This window comes from Podarcis erhardii, assembly GCF_964252035.2.
Source record: "Podarcis erhardii genome assembly, chromosome: 10".
In the NCBI taxonomy this organism is placed as follows: domain Eukaryota; kingdom Metazoa; phylum Chordata; class Lepidosauria; order Squamata; family Lacertidae; genus Podarcis; species Podarcis erhardii.
Genome location: NC_138500.1, coordinates 69,559,360 through 69,576,805, shown reverse-complemented (window position 1 = coordinate 69,576,805; position 17,446 = coordinate 69,559,360). Strand labels below are relative to the sequence as shown.

Genomic DNA, 17,446 nt, shown 5'->3' with positions numbered 1-17,446 from the left:
CTTCAGCCTCAATTTATAAATATCATTAAGGTTACCTTCAAAAACACAAACTATAACTTCAGGTAAGCAATATTTTATATAGTTTTCTGGTAATCTTTCACCGGGATTGTTTAAAATGTTTCCCTCATATAAATTAGCTCTCATATCAGGGCAGTTCTTCTGTCTCTGTCCCAGCAGCAAAGCCTCTTCAGTAGAACAGCACCTTATAGCAAAGCACAAAGAGATGGAAAGTGACAAAAAAAAACCCCAACAACCCGAAAGAATAAAACAAACGAAAACATTATTTCTAGTGGCATGGCGAATTCTCCCTTCACAGCAGTGGTAAGAAGCAATACTTTCCCTGGGGCACTCATCATTTGTAATACAGTAGTGCCCCGCAAGACGAATGCCTCGCAAGACTGAAAACTCGCTAGACGAAAGAGTTTTCCGTTTTGGAGGTGCTTCGCAAAACGAATTTCTATGGGCTTGCTTCGCAAGACAAAAATGTCTTGCGAGTTCCTGCGTTTTTTTTTCCTTTCCCCCCCTTTTTCTAAGCCGCTAAGCCGTTTATCTGCTTATCCGCTAAGCCGCTAAAAGCCGCTAATAGCGCTAATCTGCTAAGCCGTCAATGGGCTTGCTTCGCAAGACGAAAAAACCGCTAGACGAAGAGACTCGCAGAACGGATTCTTTTCGTCTTGCGAGGCACCACTGTACCAGAGTCCTCTTTGCCAGACAAAGGGGAACCTGTTAACCCACTAGATGCCAACATTCTTACTATAACCCAAGTTGCACCCCTCCCTCAAAGTTTTAAGGACACACAGAGCAGTTACAACCTTGATTCACATGAAGGGAGAGAAATTGTGGAAGGAAGTCAGTGTTCATACATCATTCCTCCACTAGATTCACCATGAAAATATAAGAAGGAACCAGTTATTATACATCAGATTCTCTTACCTGGCATCTTTTTACAGTTTCTGTGAAAAATGCAGTGTGACACAATCAATAACCAAAGTGAAGAAGCAACACAGCAAGGGTTGTGGTGCAGTTTGAAGGCTTAAATACACATTCATCAGAATTCTCGCAAGAAAGCAAAATATGAGAAACCATGCAAGGTGTTATCTCAGAAGCACCAGTTCATGAAATAAATACAACTGGGAGGCTGCCACACCAGCCTCCATCAGCCTGGTCCCTTCCAGATGTTTTTGACTATCATCCCATCATCTCCAGCTGCCACAGTTGTGTCAATAACAACTCCAACCAAACAACTAAGACTGAAAAAAATAGGCTTCTGTGACACAGAATGGAATCCCTCAGTTAAGGGAGACCCTGTGATTTACATAAATCTTAGAACTATTAGTTCAAGTGTTATTCATTAGTGTTTAGCTGCTTAGGCAAGAGTAAAGCGCATGTTTTCAGTTTGGGATATTACAAAGTCGTAAGAAACAGGCAGCGTTTTTCAGCTACATCAAAACTGGCAATCTGTTGAGGAACGTGGAGATCATTTTGTTCTGGATTAGTAGTCGACTTGTCCTCATATTATCTCGGACAAGCATGATGGCGGTGGTTGTTAAGACTTTGGTTTTAATGGGATTTTTACTATTTTCTTTCCAAAGAAGTTATGAAGTGACAAACAGAAACGTTCAAAAGTTACTATTATGGTTATTTACAGTCTTACAGAAGAACCCTTTGCTTGTCTACATAGAAGAAAGTGCCACTAAGTTTAACAGGACATATCCCAGACAGGTGTGCATAGGATTGCAGCCTTACCTGTGTTTTGTCATCATAACTATCTTCAAAAGTAGGTTGATATGGGCCAAAGCAGATGCATGAATGTTTAATAAACACATGCTCTCTGGTTTTGCTTCAGCACAAGGGTTAACATTTAATACTGTGCTTTATAGCTGAAATAATGAAGTGTCTGCGAAAGACACACACACCTGATTTGGCACCATTTTACTGATTTGCAATGGAATACAGTCATACCTTGGAAGTCGGATGGAATCGATTCTGGAAGTCTGTTCGAGTTCCAAAATGTTTGCAAACCAAAGAATGACTTCTGATTGGCTGCAGGAAGCTTCTGCAGCCAATCAGAAGCCATGGGAGCCCCATCAGATGTTTGGCTTCCATAAATACAGTGGTGCCTCGCAAGACGAAAAGAATCCGTTCCTTGAGTCTCTTCGTCTTGCAGTTTTTTCGTCTTGCGAAGCAAGCCCATTAGCGGCTTAGCGGGTTAGCGCTATTAGCGGCTTAGCGGATCAGCTGATAAGCGGCTTAGCGGCTTAGCGGATCAGCTGATAAGCGGCTTAGCGGATCAGCTGATAAGCGGCTTAGCGGCTTAGAAAAAGGGGGGGAAAGTGAAATAAAACCGCAGGAACTCGCAAGACATTTTCGTCTTGCGAAGCAAGCCCATAGGAAATTCGTTTTGCGAAGCACCTCCAAAACGGAAAACCCTTTCGTCTAGCGGGTTTTCCGTCTTGCGAGGCATTCGTCTTGCGGGGCACCACTGTATTCGCAAACCAGAACAGTCACTTCCGGGTTTGTGACGTCCGGGAGCCAAAACGTTCGAGAACTTAGCTGTTCGAAAACCAAGGTACAACTGTAACTTGCTTAAGTCCTTCCAGTCAATCTGTGGCGAAGGTGGGACTGGAACACCAACAGTCCTACGAAATCCATGCCTACCTAATTTCTAACCATAGCTGCTCAGGTGTGCAATCCTAACCCCACCTGCAAAAAAGCTTCACTGAATTTGGTTGGAACATATGCAGAGGAGGGTGACCAAGGCGATCAAGGGTGTGGAAACAAAGCCTTATGAGGAACAGTTGAGGGATTCGTGTATGTTTAGCCAAGCAAAGAGGACACTGGGAGGACATATGATGGTCTATCACATGAAAGCTAGAGCAAGCTTGTTTTCTCCTGCTCTGGAGGGTAGGATCAATGGATTCAAGCTACAAGAAAGGAGATTCCGACTAAACATGGGGAGGAACTTTCTAACAGTAATACCCGTTCCAACAGTGAAACAGGCTCCATCGGAAGGTGGTAAACTCTCTTTCATTGCTTTTTAAGCAGAGGTTGGGTGGCTATCTGTCACAGATGCTTTGGTTAAGATTTCTTCATAGCAGGGGGTTGGACTAGATGACCCTCGGGTCCCTTCCAACTTTACAATTCTATGATTCTACTAATTAAGCTGCTACCCTATCAGCATTACCTATTTAGCTCATCTGACAAACACAAATACATTTCCAAATTTTCTGCCTCAGGCAACCATTTGTAAAGAGAAACTAAAACTTAACCCATGTGCTGCAGCCTTCCATGCAATTATAGCTAAAACAAATGAAAATCATCATGCCTGCTATGGCTGTTTTACAAGATAAAGCTGCCATGTGAGGACTGGACTCAGGAAACCTCTGTGGGCCACAGTTGCTCCAAGCAGTGAGCTTGCCACAGCGATGGCCTCCTACCACACAGTTTGGTTTCATGCTGCAGCCAAGCTGTTGTCAAGAGTTGTCTGGTGGGAACGTGAAACAAAACATTCTAGGATCTGGTTCACATGACAGCTGCACTGAGAAAAATGAGCCTTAAGTACAGTGGTACCTCGGGTTAAGAACTTAATTCGTTCTGGAGGTCCGTTCTTAACCTGAAACTGTTCTTAACCTGAGGTACCACTTTAGATAATGGAGCCTCCCGCTGCCGCCACACGATTTCTGTTCTCATCCTGAGGTAAAGTTCTTAACACGAGGTACTATTTCTGGGTTAGCAGAGTCTGTAACCTGAAGCGTCTGTAACCTGAAGCATCTGTAACCCAAGGTACTTTCTGTAAGGGTGTGTGTGTAATTTTTTCTGGGCAAAAAGTATAATAGACACCAGGCCACCTCTGCGCTACAACAAAGCGAGTCAAACACCAAGGGACGGTGTGATTTCAGGATCGCCAAACAACCAGCAGCATCGAAGCCAGACAAATACTAGGGGATAACTGTAGAACACAATACACTATCCCATTCCAGAGGCCTGAAACAGTTGTGCTATTTTATATTCAGTCCACCACTCTGCAAGCAGCTCATGCAGACTCTGGTCTTTTTCTTTTCCTACGCTTACAGCCTGGAATCAACTTCAATACCACCTCTAAGACCTCACCCATACTTACTTCAAACTCAACTTATGCCCCTTGTTTCAAAACCCTACTGTAAAAAAGATGAAACATGCAAAAGCGAAGTTCATCCCGTATTATTTTCCCACTTGATTCCCCGCCCCCGTTTCCTTTGTGTCAGTTTGCAGCCCCCTTAGAGTCAACTTCTTTGTGAAATGCCATATATATTTATCTATTTATAAAAGTATTTATGTGCCACCATACTGTAAGATATTGGGGAAGGGAACAATGATAAAACATAAAACAGTATTAAAAACAATGTGAATTAAAGTAACTGGCTAATTAAAGCGCTGCTAGTAATAATAATAATAATAAAAAATAATAATTTTTTTATTTATACCCTGCCCTTCCTGGTTCAAAAACCAGGCTCAGGGCAGCTAACAACAAATTTAAAACACTTTAAAACAATTATAAAAGCAGCATAAAATACAGTATAAAAACATGAATAACAATAAAATTCAAAAATCAAAAGGCCTATTGGCACAGAAACCTATTCAAGAGATGCCTGGAAGTGAAAAGTGGGGATGCTTGCTGAATCTCTGCTAAAAGGTTAATGCCCAAGTTCCGGCTGAAGCTAGTTGGGCCTCTGTAAGACGAGGAATAACCTGAAACTGGCTTGGCAGCATATGGGCAGCCAATGTAAATGTTCTAGCAGAAGTGCCACATGCCGTCAGCCTTCTGCCCACACACTGCCAGCAGTCCAGTCACTGTAACAGCTAGAGCTTCCAGAGCACATACGAAAACAGCAACTACCATTGCTACACCGAGTTGCCTAGGCGGGCAAAAGCAGCCACGGAGATAGGTCCAGAACATGATGCGCGTGATAAGCAAATGCTACTGGAAGCCCACATAAGACGTAACTGAAAAAGCAAGGTGCCAGAGCAGTCTATGCCATGGAAAGTTATGCCAGAGGCAGCCTGATAAACATATGGGTAAAGCTTATGCAAACAGTACCAAGGGAAGAAAAAGTTCATGTATTCAAGCTTCTGTATTAAAGATATGGCCAAATTAATTATCCATTTCCTGCCTCCACTGTGAACCAAAGCGGGAAGGAAAAGGCTCGTGTCATCACCCTCTCCCAATTATCACTTCCTCTATCTTCCACATGCCGAGTTTGTACAAGGAAAATTAATGTATCCATGCAGGGATATTACGTCAGGCCATGAGATACACAGTTGGGTCATCAGCAGCATATTTGGACATGACATCACCCATCTTATAAAGAATCAAGAGAATCAAGAGTGAATGTGTTGCGTTCCCAGATGACATTCCTTTTCCAAGATGGGCTACCTTCCCAGGTTGACAAGCCACATCTGCCCCTCACTTCCTGCTACAGCACGTATAGAAACTAGCCCCTTGACCGTTGGACCCACTACTGGTCTCGTCCAAGAGATCCACCGGAGCGTGACTTCGCATGCAGGGCAAATCCCTAACTCACTGAGGGTTTGAGACCTATCAGCTAGCCTCATCTGGTTTATCCAGCCAGTAGAAGCTGTTCCCAGGGTACAATGCTGCCGCATGATGAGCTTCTAGGAGCTACAGGTGAGAGCTGAGCGCAGGGTAGGGACCAAAGGTGGTTGAAATACCCCAGAAGAAGCACAACCTGTCCTCTACCAGAGGTACTACCCCTCTCCTAACACCCCATTACACCTGTGTAGGCTGCAAGGAATAGCAGTAACCAACAGTAGCTACATGCAATATTTCAGACTTTACTTTCAGAATTGTACAGTGTATTGTACTAATCATTTAGTAACCGATAGGCTATTCTGTGGCAATTGGGCAATGCTTCATCATGCTTTGTGTCCTTCCACTGAAATCTATTTCCAACTATGTGATCATCAACCTTAAAACAATCATACGCTAGCTAAGTGAGACCTGGAATGAATTTTGTCCAATAAAAAACCAAATTAAAATAAGTTCCACTGGAAGGCAGCAACGTACGAAGATAAACTGAATTTTCTCGCTGTAAAAGGAATCCAACATATTCTGTCTTATTAAAGTTTTGCTCAAGATGGACGAAGTAAAAGCTTGTGAACTGAACCAGCGTTCAATGTGTATGGAGCCTTAAAAATATTTTCCTCCATCTATCACTAACTTCCAAATAGTGTGCCTTCATACCTAAATGTTAGGCTTCACTGACGACGACAACAACAACAACAACAACAACAACAACAACACTACTAATGGTTTAATTAGTACGGGCGGAATTTGTATTTGATGGAATTTCTCTCCACATTTGTCTTCCATAAGCAATAGTGAACCTGCTGGACTACAACTGCTGGACTACAACTCCCATGATCCCAATTGATTGACCATGCTGGCTGGGGGTGATGTGAGTTGGGGACACAACATTTGGAGGGCTACAGGTTTCCCACTCCTGCTTTATAGAATACAATTTCACATTCAGAAGGACACGTTTCAAGTCTGCCGAACAAGCTACATGTTCTTCAGTTGGGGTGGGGAGGGAACCCATGGGTTTTTCTGCAGAAATGGCACAGGAGAGTCAAGATACACTAGCTGTTTACGTGAGAGTCTAATTTGTTTTGCTCCAAGTTAACAATGTAAGACAGAAGTGCCTAAAAGGCTCAACATGTCCTGGATATCTCTATGTTCTCTGGAAATTTTCAGGGTTCTATCTTCAAGCATAAGAATTTTTTACTGCAAGCACGAGGATTCATCCATTCTCTCTCCCACATCCTGCATTGCTGAATGGAAATTACAACCAAAGGCCTAGGAAAGGGCACCTGCCTTCTGTCTTCCTTTATCTTGCCCATTGGCCAACTATGCAACATCTATCTCAACAGATGCATACTGAACACAGTAAGTAATAGGGAAGCCTGAGTTTTAACATGCCAAATTTTAATGAGTCACTACAGAGTAATCTATAGTTTGCATTTGTTGCACTGGAGATCAGTGTTCTGGTCTCTTACATGGTGCTATAATAATATTTCTTTTGCATATTTTATTTTATAATAATCTCACACATTCACACTTAGCCATGATTTGCGCTATGTGGAAACCAACCAATACTCTGCAACAGGGAAAACCTAAATTTTCTTAAAGTAGCAGATGAAATAGTATTGTTCAAGAAAAAAGGAACGACAAAGAGCAATTATTCTGCTCAAGACTATTAGGGAAAGGAGATAGCCTCAGCCTCTCTCTAACTTCAAATAATGAGAATTTATTCACACAGTGTACTTGCATATTAGGTTGATCTTGGGAGATCTAGGTCCCCCAATAAATGACATGCAACATGCTGAAAAAATACATTAGAAGTTTCCCTCCAACACAGATCTGAACTACTTTCTTCTTTTTCAAGATGTTTTACAAAGATCAATCAAGCTCTTCCAGCCTTGAAGAAGCCAGCAGGAGATGCCTATTTGGTTCCCCCACTCACAGCATCAAAGCCAACGAGCCAGTTCCTGCCACTCCAGACACAGAGGTTCAGTAACAATATCGGTGCCGAGTCAAAAGAATTTCTCAAGTGAAGTGCTACAAAAACAGCAAATGCACAGCTAACCCTAACACTAATCCTAAATCATATCAACACTACCCTGCCTTACACTGTGATGGATATGCAAGGTTTCCTCATGTTGGTAAGCTTCACTCCAAAGAATCACCTAGGTGAGAAAGATTTATTTTCATTCATGATCGAATCCCCTAACAACTAAAAACAACAACAACAACCCACAAGCATCTACTCCATATGCACTTATTAAAAGTATCGCTGCAAAACACCACAATGTAAGAGTTGATTCACACACTGTTATGTGGCATAATGGCTAAGGGATGGGACAGAGCCCACTCCTGAAACTTGTGAAGGCAACCCTAGACAACAAGTCATCGTTTTCAGCCTCCACCCCATCATCTAAAATATAGGAATAATACTGACAGACCTAACATGATTATAATGATTTATAAGGGCGCTTCCAGACTGCTGCCGTTTTCAGGTGGGATTCAATCACACCTAGAAATTCAGGTTACATGATTAAAGTTGATTCAGTGTTCTTGCAGAACAAATCCGTCTGTAGCCACCACCACCTCACTGGACTTTTTGCTGTAAGAAAAGTGACAGGAAAAAGAATTGGAAAGTGGGAAGATAACACTTACTTGACAGAACATTGTCTAACCTCCCCACAAACCTTGTGCAAACAAATCAGTATTAAATGTTCAATGAGAGGGTCATCTGGAGGTGACCTAAGATAACATTGTAAGGATTACAGGCAACTCCGAATGACGCATGATCACACACATGTGCACAGCTCAGAACTCGGAAGTAGCCCCAAAACATCATAAAGACGTCATGAAAAGGGATGGAGCGGACTTACACGTGCAGAGGTCTGGAACAGAACACTTTCACCAAACAAGGATTGCCTGTACTGCAAGAACACTGGAAGCTTCCTTACACAAAGATCACTGTGCCTTCTTGGTCAGTACCATCTGCAATGGCTGAGTTTGCATGTAATGCTAAGTCAAACTATGGCTTAGCTCCAGGTAACAAGACAACAAGGGAGCAGCAAAGCAGCTGCAATTTTTACTGTAACTTCAGAGCATATGTTCATGCTTAGCCATGGTTTGGCTTAGTGGTACATGTGAACTGGACCACTGACATGATTTAAAGCATGATCTCTCCCAGCCTACCCTAAAGGTGCCAGGGAACAAACCTGTGAACAACTGTATGCAAAGCTCTCCCAACCAATGACCCTTCGTACTATTTTGAACATTTCAAAGTGCTATATACGTGCCAAGTATCACTTTTTTCCGCATTGCAACTGACTGCAAAAGCTGCTCATGCAGGCGGCATACTCATGTGAATAGTGTTAACATCGGAAGTGGAACTTACAGAAGGTACATAGTGGCTTCTGCCCAGGAGCAGATGCGTAAGAAACAGGGAGTTGCTTTTCAATGAAGTAGCTGCTGTAATCTTTCAGGAGCCATAGTTCCTCCACCATGACACTGCTTATGTGAGTAGATCACTTACACACACACACAGTTATTTCCACATATTAGCCAGTCAGATTCTGTACAAACTGTTTTTCAACCACTGGGTGGTTTGAAGAGATTGCATGGGCAATGCATGCTATCACACCGAAACAAGCAAATTCTGTGCACAGATTACATTTGTATCAAAGAGGCTTAAGCACACAGTGCTCTTGGGATGAGGTCTCTGCTCCCCAGGCTTTATTTCTCAAAAGAACAAGGCTCTGGATTCTCTAATGCAAGAAAATCATTTAATATTTAAATTATTAAAATACATTTCAATGTTGTGCAGCAACATATTTTTACAATATATTCAAGCACACGGTCTGCTTAAAAAACAACAACACCCAGTCAAGATACTACTTCCATTTTATGATAATTTGGGTGTTGTTTTATTGTTCCATTTTCCGTGGATTGTTTTTATATACACCACTCAGAAATGCAAATAACTAAGTGGTATGTAAATGTCTTAAATAAATATTTTGAAAGGACTATTATATATACCCTGATGCGGTATAATTCTAATCAGAGCAACTCTTTACTAAAGCAGAACTGCGCAATCCACTGCCTCTGTTTTATCAAAGTTTCTCCAAACCAGCCTATCCTTGCTCCCTAGACTGTACTGACAGCCAGTGGCAGAGCTTCATGCTCCAGCACCGGGGGGGAAGAGCAGGTGGGGCGGGGCTGGTGTGCGTCCCAGGAGCATGGTGCACCACCTGTGGGGGTGTGGTGTGAGTCCCGGGGGCATGATACGCCGCTTGTGGGGAGCACGGCAGCAGCACGGGGGGGGGGGGGCAGCCACAATGGCACCCCACCAGGATTGCACTGCTCCCCCTGCACTCCTCTTCCTCCGCCAGTGCTGACAGCCAAGCCCCATGGACCTCACACATTTGCTACCAAGTCAGAACTCTGAGCCCTAAGACTGACAGGCAGTGTCCCTTGTGGTGTGTGGTAACATGAGCGTACACCAAATGGCCGAAATATTGGGAAATTTTGGAACGAGAGGGAGATAGATTAAAATTGCAGAGTTTTGAAAAACTAAAAAACAAAGTGCGAGATTGGCTTCATTATTACCAAATAATGGAGGTTTACAATTTGAACAAGAAAATTGGCTTCCAGGTGGAAAAATCAAAATTGGAAATAGAACTGTTAGATCCCAAAACTAAGAACTTGTCAAGAATGTATAACTTGCTGTTGAAATGGGGCACTCAGGATGAAACGGTAAAATGGGTTATGATTAAATGGGCACAAGATGTTGGACATAATATTATGATGGCTGACTGGGAACAGTTATGGACCACAGGTATGAAGTTTACGGCATGTAATGCCTTAAGAGAGAATATAATGAAAATGATCTATAGGTGGTACATGACACCAGTCAAGCTTGCAAAAATTTATCATTTGCCCGAAAATAAATGTTGGAAATGCAAAGAGACTGAAGGTACATTCTTTCACCTTTGGTGGACATGCCCAAGGATTAAGACTTTCTGGGAGATGATCTATAATGAAATGAAGAAGGTATTTAAATATACCTTTCTGAAGAAACCAGAGGCCTTTCTCCTGGGCATGGTCAGCCAATTGGTGTCAAAGAAGGATAGAACTTTCTTTATGTATGCCACAACAGCATCAAGAATACTTATTGCAAAGTATTGGAAGACACAAGATTTACCCACCCAGGAAGAATGGCAGATGAAGGTGATGGACTACATGGAACTGGCGGAAATGACTGGCAGAATCCGAGACCAGGGAGAAGAGTCGGTGGAAGAAGATTGGAAAAAATTTAAAGTTTATCTACAGAAACATTGTAAAATTAAGGAATGTTAGAAGGATGTTGGAATGAAGCTATGTGGTTTTAGCAGAAATGTTATAAAGGATTAAGTAAAAATGGATTGGTAATTAGTGAAAGAGGAGAATGTAAAATTATAGTATATCAAGATAATTTTTTAGGATAAAAACAAAGATGGAAAGGATTTGCTGAAATATCTAATTGAACTAGAATACAAAAAAGGGAGGTGTGAGGAGGTCAAGGAAATAAGCAAAGGAAAGAAAGTTATGTAAAGGTTGGATTTGTTTTTTTTTATTGTTTGTATTTTTGTGTGTGCTTTGTTTAACTTTTTCTACTTTTCTTTCTGTAACCTTTAAAACTTTAATAAAATCTATTATATATATAAAAAAGATAACATCATCGTACAAGCAGAAGCAAGAGCAGGAGGCATAATTCCACGATCCTCCCAACCAACAGAATAACCACTACCATTTAGTAGGGCAGGGGTGGGGCAGCATGGCTGCAAGGTTGAGGCTGCACAGGTGTGAGTACTGGACTGGCTCTGCCAGTGTGCTCGCAGAGCCCCAGTTTCACCCCCCACACCTGCCTTACCCTGCCTCACTAAGTGGCAGCACAGCACTGCTCCTGAGCAGAAGGGACTAAACAAAATATAGTGGTACCTTGCTTTGCAAACAGTCTGGTTTGCATACATTTTGGATTACAAACACGCCAAACCCAGAAGTGTGTGTCCCTGTTTGCAAACTTTTTTTGGATTACAACCCATTTTTTTGGATTACAAAAAAAAAAATTGGGAGGCCCCATTGGCGAACGTGCGCCTTGGGTTACAAACTGTTTTGGTTTACAAACAGACCTCCGGAACAGATTATGGTTATAAACCAAGGTACCACTGTACTCCCTGCCACCTTCGAAATGGGGTTGTTTCCCCAGACTGTGCAAAATAGCTAATGATGAAAGACAGCTAACGAGGAAGTCCTGTGAATGTTTACTCATAATTAAATCCCACTGTGTTCAAATAAATGTGCACCAGAACGCATCCCAAGAATATAAGCCAGTAGGTCCCTAGTTCAAGTGAAGGCAGTATTTCTCAGCATCCTACCACTTGCCATACGAAAAGATCCATAATAAAATAAAATCCTCAGTTTGCTAAGAATTGACGTGAAGTGTGCTCTAAAAGCACTTTATAGCTGCTAAATATCACTGTAAGATCAAGATGTCAAATGGACAGCAACTGGTGCTGTTCTGGGATTCTGGGGACCCAGAAATTGATATTACAGTAAGCTGCTAGATAAACTGCAAGATAGCCAAGCAAAGTTGCCCACCCATCCCAGTAGTATTTCTAGCTTTGTCTAGGCAGTCTTCTGCCACCCTTCTGATGCCGAGAGAGCCTAGTGCCACAATGGGAGATGTTAAGAGAGTACAAAAAGGGATGTGGGTGGTGCTGTGGTCTAAACCACAGAGAGTACAAAGAGTAGTTCTCAATTTGAAAGCCTCACTTATTCAATACTGTAGATTATTAATTAAAGTTATTCTCCAACCAAGCAACAAGTATAACCAAAGCTCATTTTGACAACTGGACCTTCGTGCACGCCATTCAACGGCTCAGCCTGAAGGCATGTTACGTTAGCAGGCAAATGCCAACAATGAGGTACATCAACAGCTATGACAGTGTGATATCAGAAAACATGGCATTACTCTGCTCTCTCACACAGGATAAATGCTTAACATTGGTGTGGAGGGACCCCATCAACAGAACTTTGCCAGCCAAACACTTTTCATTCTCACATAGATTCCTTGGCTAAACTATTCAGGTACTAAATCAAGTGCAATCAACATTTAAGCAAACCACACCACCTTTTCAAAAAGCTGCCATCAGTTACAAACAATGAAAACAAGAGCCTACAGGTTGCAGCAGATTATATTGTGGAGAAAGGAAACTTTTCAGTTTAGGCCCGACAAAGGGGGTGCCTAAAATAAGCTAGGAATATACTACAGCTAAAAGTAAACTTTTAATATGTTATGTTTACATCATAACATGGTTTAATTTGAATGTAGTAATTGTACTGTGTTTTAAAAGCATAAAGTTTCCACCTCCCTAAGAAATAACTATGGAGGGGCCAGTTTCATCGCAGAAGCAACAATATTTTTAGGGGAGCCATTACAGCAGAATGTGATCCAAGGGCTTTTGCAATGTCAAAGAATATCCCTGGGGCGTACCTCTCAGTTCACTAGATTCATGCAGAAAAGCTGCTTCAGGAAGTAGCGCATCTTGAATGAACCCTACAACAAATATAAAAAAACACTACTGTTTTTAAAGACCCACGTCATACAGGAGCTGAAACTGCGGCAAGCTCAATGACCCTGTCTATATACAAACTAGTGCAAAATACATTCATCCACTAAGTTCTCGGTCTTCCCTTCTACTGTATTATCTCAGTTATCAAAATTTTACATTAATCTTCATATTCAGGGTCATCAAGCAATTCAAAGCAACCGCACAGCACACTTCCTGGGAAGTAAGTTCAGTTAAAATATGTGAGGATTTGAATAAGGAGACATACTTAACACTATTTTAAAAATTGGAGAACATTTTTAGCCTGCAACGTTTATACTACAGTTTAAGTGTCCTCCTATGGACCAGGCGGTTCTACAACGGAATTTTCTGAGGTACATCTGGAGGCAGTTATCACGAGAATTTTCAGCTCAGTCTGATATAATTTGGGAGGCGGATTAATTTGAATTTATGATATATCCTGGCAACAGCAAAATTACAAAATGTTATAAAACCCTAACTATCCCCCAAACGTATGCTTGTGATACTGAAAATAATTAATAATATTGGTCCTAGACTTGTGTTAAGATTTACTAGAAGCTGATGTATCTATACTTGGAGTTGAATTTTTCTTTCAAGGTAAATAATTATGTATCCTAATCTGCTGGTGGAGCATTGATGCCCCTTCCGAAAGCCTCTTAATACCACAAAAACTCAAAAGGGTGTAATAGAGTTACACCACTGTTCTTGGCTTCAGGGCAGATAAACGGCATGCGGTGTGCAAGCCTGGGAACGTAAGCCTCACAATATTTAATGGGGCTGACTCCCAGTTAAGTGCTAATAGAAATGTACCCTTAGAATGTCATCGTATGGACACCATCAGCAGAACTAAGATTATAATCCTTACCTGCATTTACCTGACAGGAAGCCCCACTAAATTCAAGAGGACTTGCTTTTGAGTAGACACAATTTGATTTATAGCTTTACCTCTGAGTAAAAACACTTAAGAATATGCTGACAGGTGCCGCTTAAAAAGCTACTAACCTTATTCTCACTCATGCCCACTGGAAAAAATAGCCCTTGCACAGCTCAGCAGAGTGGAAAAGGAGAAACCCATGGCTCATCCTGCTTCTGTGCTTGGGCCAGAGTTCGGCACCTGCACCAGCAAGGCAGAATGAGCTATCCACCTTCAATGGTCCTGGAATCTACATGCCTGATATTGATGAAGTATTGTCTCAGCACATTAGTTAACAGGATCTAGCCATTAGCTTGTCCTATCAAGTTCCAAAAATACAGTGTTTTTCTACAACATACACACTAGTTAGTTTCAGTTCTGCTAAAAGAGTGTGTCAAACCCTTGCTCATGCCATCATGAACCCACACAGCTTCTTCAATGTACATAAAATCTGACAAATGCTTGCTGATAAGTCTATGGATCACATTACAAAACAAATCTGTCAATAGGAACTGTCTGCAGTCATAAGTACTTCCTTGATAGAAAGTATAGGCTTGTTTGCCAACTTCACTCACTCGTAAGCTGCACACATGCTCACAAACCTGGTGCCATATTAACAATTCTCTGAATTACAATTTATGTACGCTTCTTTACAAATGTCAAAAATGCTCATTTAGTTTGAAAAGTTGCCCAAAACTTAAATACTCACTACGCACTGCACCTCTGTGCACCAACAGCTTTATCATCACGAAAACCAAAGCTTATGTTGAATATTGATCCATCATCTGGTTATTATGACAGAACTGTTTTCAGCAACACTAAAAGTAAAACTATGTGATTGCTTGATTCAGCTGTTGCCTTTTCAGCTACAGAATAAGTTAGTAAAAAGAATATGAAACGCTGACTAGCCTGGACGCAGATGAGCAGATATAAGTGTGTACTTACTTGCATATTTGAAACACAGCACTGTCTCAAATTAATAATGGGATAGCCAGTTCCTTATAAAACAAAAGCTGAAGAGAACCATGCAAGTACTGAATATTCATACATGGAACTATCTCAACACATAGGCCCAGTAAGCCTTATTTGTGGTTAGATTCAATAGGATCCACATGGCTGTGAAGCACCGGCCATACTTGGTAAAACAAAAACAAAAAAACCCTGAGCTCTCTAACCAGAGCCACGCAGAGAGCAAGGTACAATAACATATGGTCAGACCCCTGTCCCCTTCCTTACCTTCTTTATTAAGCCTCATCACCTCCCTGCTTTTTCCACCCTCTTTTCCAGCATCTTCTAGCTCTATACCTGCAGAAGAGAAGCAAAAGTCAAGGGAGAGCAGAGGCAGAGGCCGCTATATCCGAGGAGAGCGCTGAAGAGTTAAAGGGTGCTCCGCTAGCCAGCGGCTGCAAAAAAAGGCAAGATGCAACAATCGCTGCATCTGCCAGGCAGGAGAAACCCCCGGGCAGCCTTCAACCAGGCAACAAGCATCCTTCCGCACCCAGCAGCACCCTGGCCCAGATCGCCCCCCCCAACCCCCTCCCCAAATGCAACGGCATTCTCCTGCCCCTCCCCCCGTCCCTCTGACAGCCAGCCACCCAGACAGCATCTTCCTCCTCTCCTGCAGCCGGAGTTGCCCAGCAGGACAGCACCGGCCGGGCACGGCGCACCACCCGCACACATGCATGGATGGATGGATGGGGGTGGCTGGGTGGGTGGGTCTCCATGCAACTGGGTGACGGGGGCGGGAGCAAACCCCAGTGCCGTGGGGGGGTCTGTGCAATGCAAGGCAAGTGCAATGCAATGGGTCGGCGGGGTGCTGGGGGAGAAGAGGCGGCAGGGCATGCATGCAAGCTCCCTCCCTCCCTCCCTCCCTCGCTCGCATCCACCCCGCATGTGCGTGTCCGGGGAGAGGGGCGCCTCCGCGAGACCCCCCACCCCACCCGCCGCCCCGATCCTTGTGTGCGGCGGGCGCCCTTACTGTGCGGGGGGGCGGCGCAATGCGTGTGCGGAAGGGCGGCCTCCCGGACCCAGGCGGCCCAGGGCTGGCCCAGGAACGCCTCGGGACTGGGCACGGGCCGCTCCAGGGCCGCCATGGCGCCGCCGCCGCCGCCGCCGCTCCTCCGGCAAGAGTCTTCCTCCTCCTCCTCTTCCTCCGTCTCCTCCTCCGCGCCGCTCCTGCCGCCGCCGCCGCCGCCGCTCCTCCTCCCTCCTCCTCCTGGCTGCTGCTTCTTCTTCCCCCGTTCCCTTCGGCACAGGCGAGCGAGGAGCCAGCGAGCGAGACACGGGGTTCGAGAACGCCGCACGTCATCCTCGGGACGTTCCGCCGCCCACACGGGGGTAGTGTCAGCCCTGGCTTTCCCTATCAGATCGCGCAGGCGCGGTGCGGGGAGGCGAAGCCGCTGCCCTGAAGAGGGCCGCCCGCCTCCTCCCGCCCGAGTCCGCGAGGAGGGGAGGCGCGCCGAGAAAGCGTGGGGGGGGGGAGGGAGGGGCGTGGGGGAACGGGCAGGGTGAGAGCTGGGAGGGAACCGAACCCACGCAGTCCAGTGACTAGAAGACCCCCGGGGATGAGAGGAGGCGCCGGCTGGACTCTCTTCCCCCTCAGCCGCCGCCTCAGGTGGCTCCGCTTCGGAGACCGCGCTGAGGGGACGAGGCTCGGAGCAAGGAATTGGGGTGACAGAGAGCAAGGGGGAGGGGGGAGGGTCGTGGACGGACGAGGCTCCTTCGCCCGCCTCAGCTGCTGCCCCTCACGCGCGGGCGCGTCTCGGGGTTTCTCGCCCTCCGTGAGGGAAGCGGGAAGAGACACCTGTCAAAAAAAATCAAACCCCGAAGCCCAGCGCGCGCTGCGTCGCGTGACTGGGGGGGGGGGGAGGGGCAGGGCGAGGAAAGTTTTCCTCAGGCTCTCGCTTCCCAGCGGGGATCGGTGGCTCCGGAGGCGCGGGCCAAAGAGCCTCCTCAGGCAGAGAGGCGCGCAGCTGCTCCTCCGGGGTTCAGAATATCATCCCGACCGCCGGGAGATGGGATCTGTTGTGTATTGAGTCAAAGGATTTTATATCTGTATTACTATTGTCTGTATTTGCATTAGGGTAAAGTAACTGCCTTTTGGTTCCAGAGGGTTCAGCTACTATTGGTTCATTTAAGCTGCTGTATTTGGATCCTCGTTCTTATTGGTTGCCTCCAAAAGGCAGGACTGTGATTGCCTGATATTGTTCCCTCCAAAATGTATCCTTTCTAGCTAGTTCCCTGTCCCTATAAATGTAGCTCTCCCCTCCTCAGTTTTCAGTCTTGTTGGTTTAATAAAGAAGTGTTACTAGAGAACTGTCTCCAGCATATTAT

General features: G+C 44.3%; 1 protein-coding gene across 5 annotated transcripts in view; it reads right to left on the bottom strand.

Annotated features, from left to right (window-relative positions):
- ATXN7L1 (ataxin 7 like 1) overlaps positions 1 to 16,270 on the bottom strand; it is a 77,565-nt gene extending 61,295 nt beyond the window's left edge. For 2 of the 5 annotated variants that reach the window (XM_081878470.1, XM_081878471.1), the window contains exons 1-3: positions 16,092 to 16,270; positions 15,350 to 15,418; positions 13,104 to 13,166 (exon numbers count right to left, since the gene is read on the bottom strand). In XM_081878470.1, coding sequence (XP_081734596.1) covers positions 13,104 to 13,166; positions 15,350 to 15,418; positions 16,092 to 16,206 — 247 coding nt within the window. In that variant the 5' untranslated portion in view covers positions 16,207 to 16,270. The remainder of the gene's footprint in view (positions 1 to 13,103; positions 13,167 to 15,349; positions 15,419 to 16,091) is intronic. The other 3 variants (XM_081878469.1, XM_081878472.1, XM_081878473.1) reach the window with 3 other exon arrangements.
- Positions 16,271 to 17,446: the final 1,176 nt, after the last annotated feature.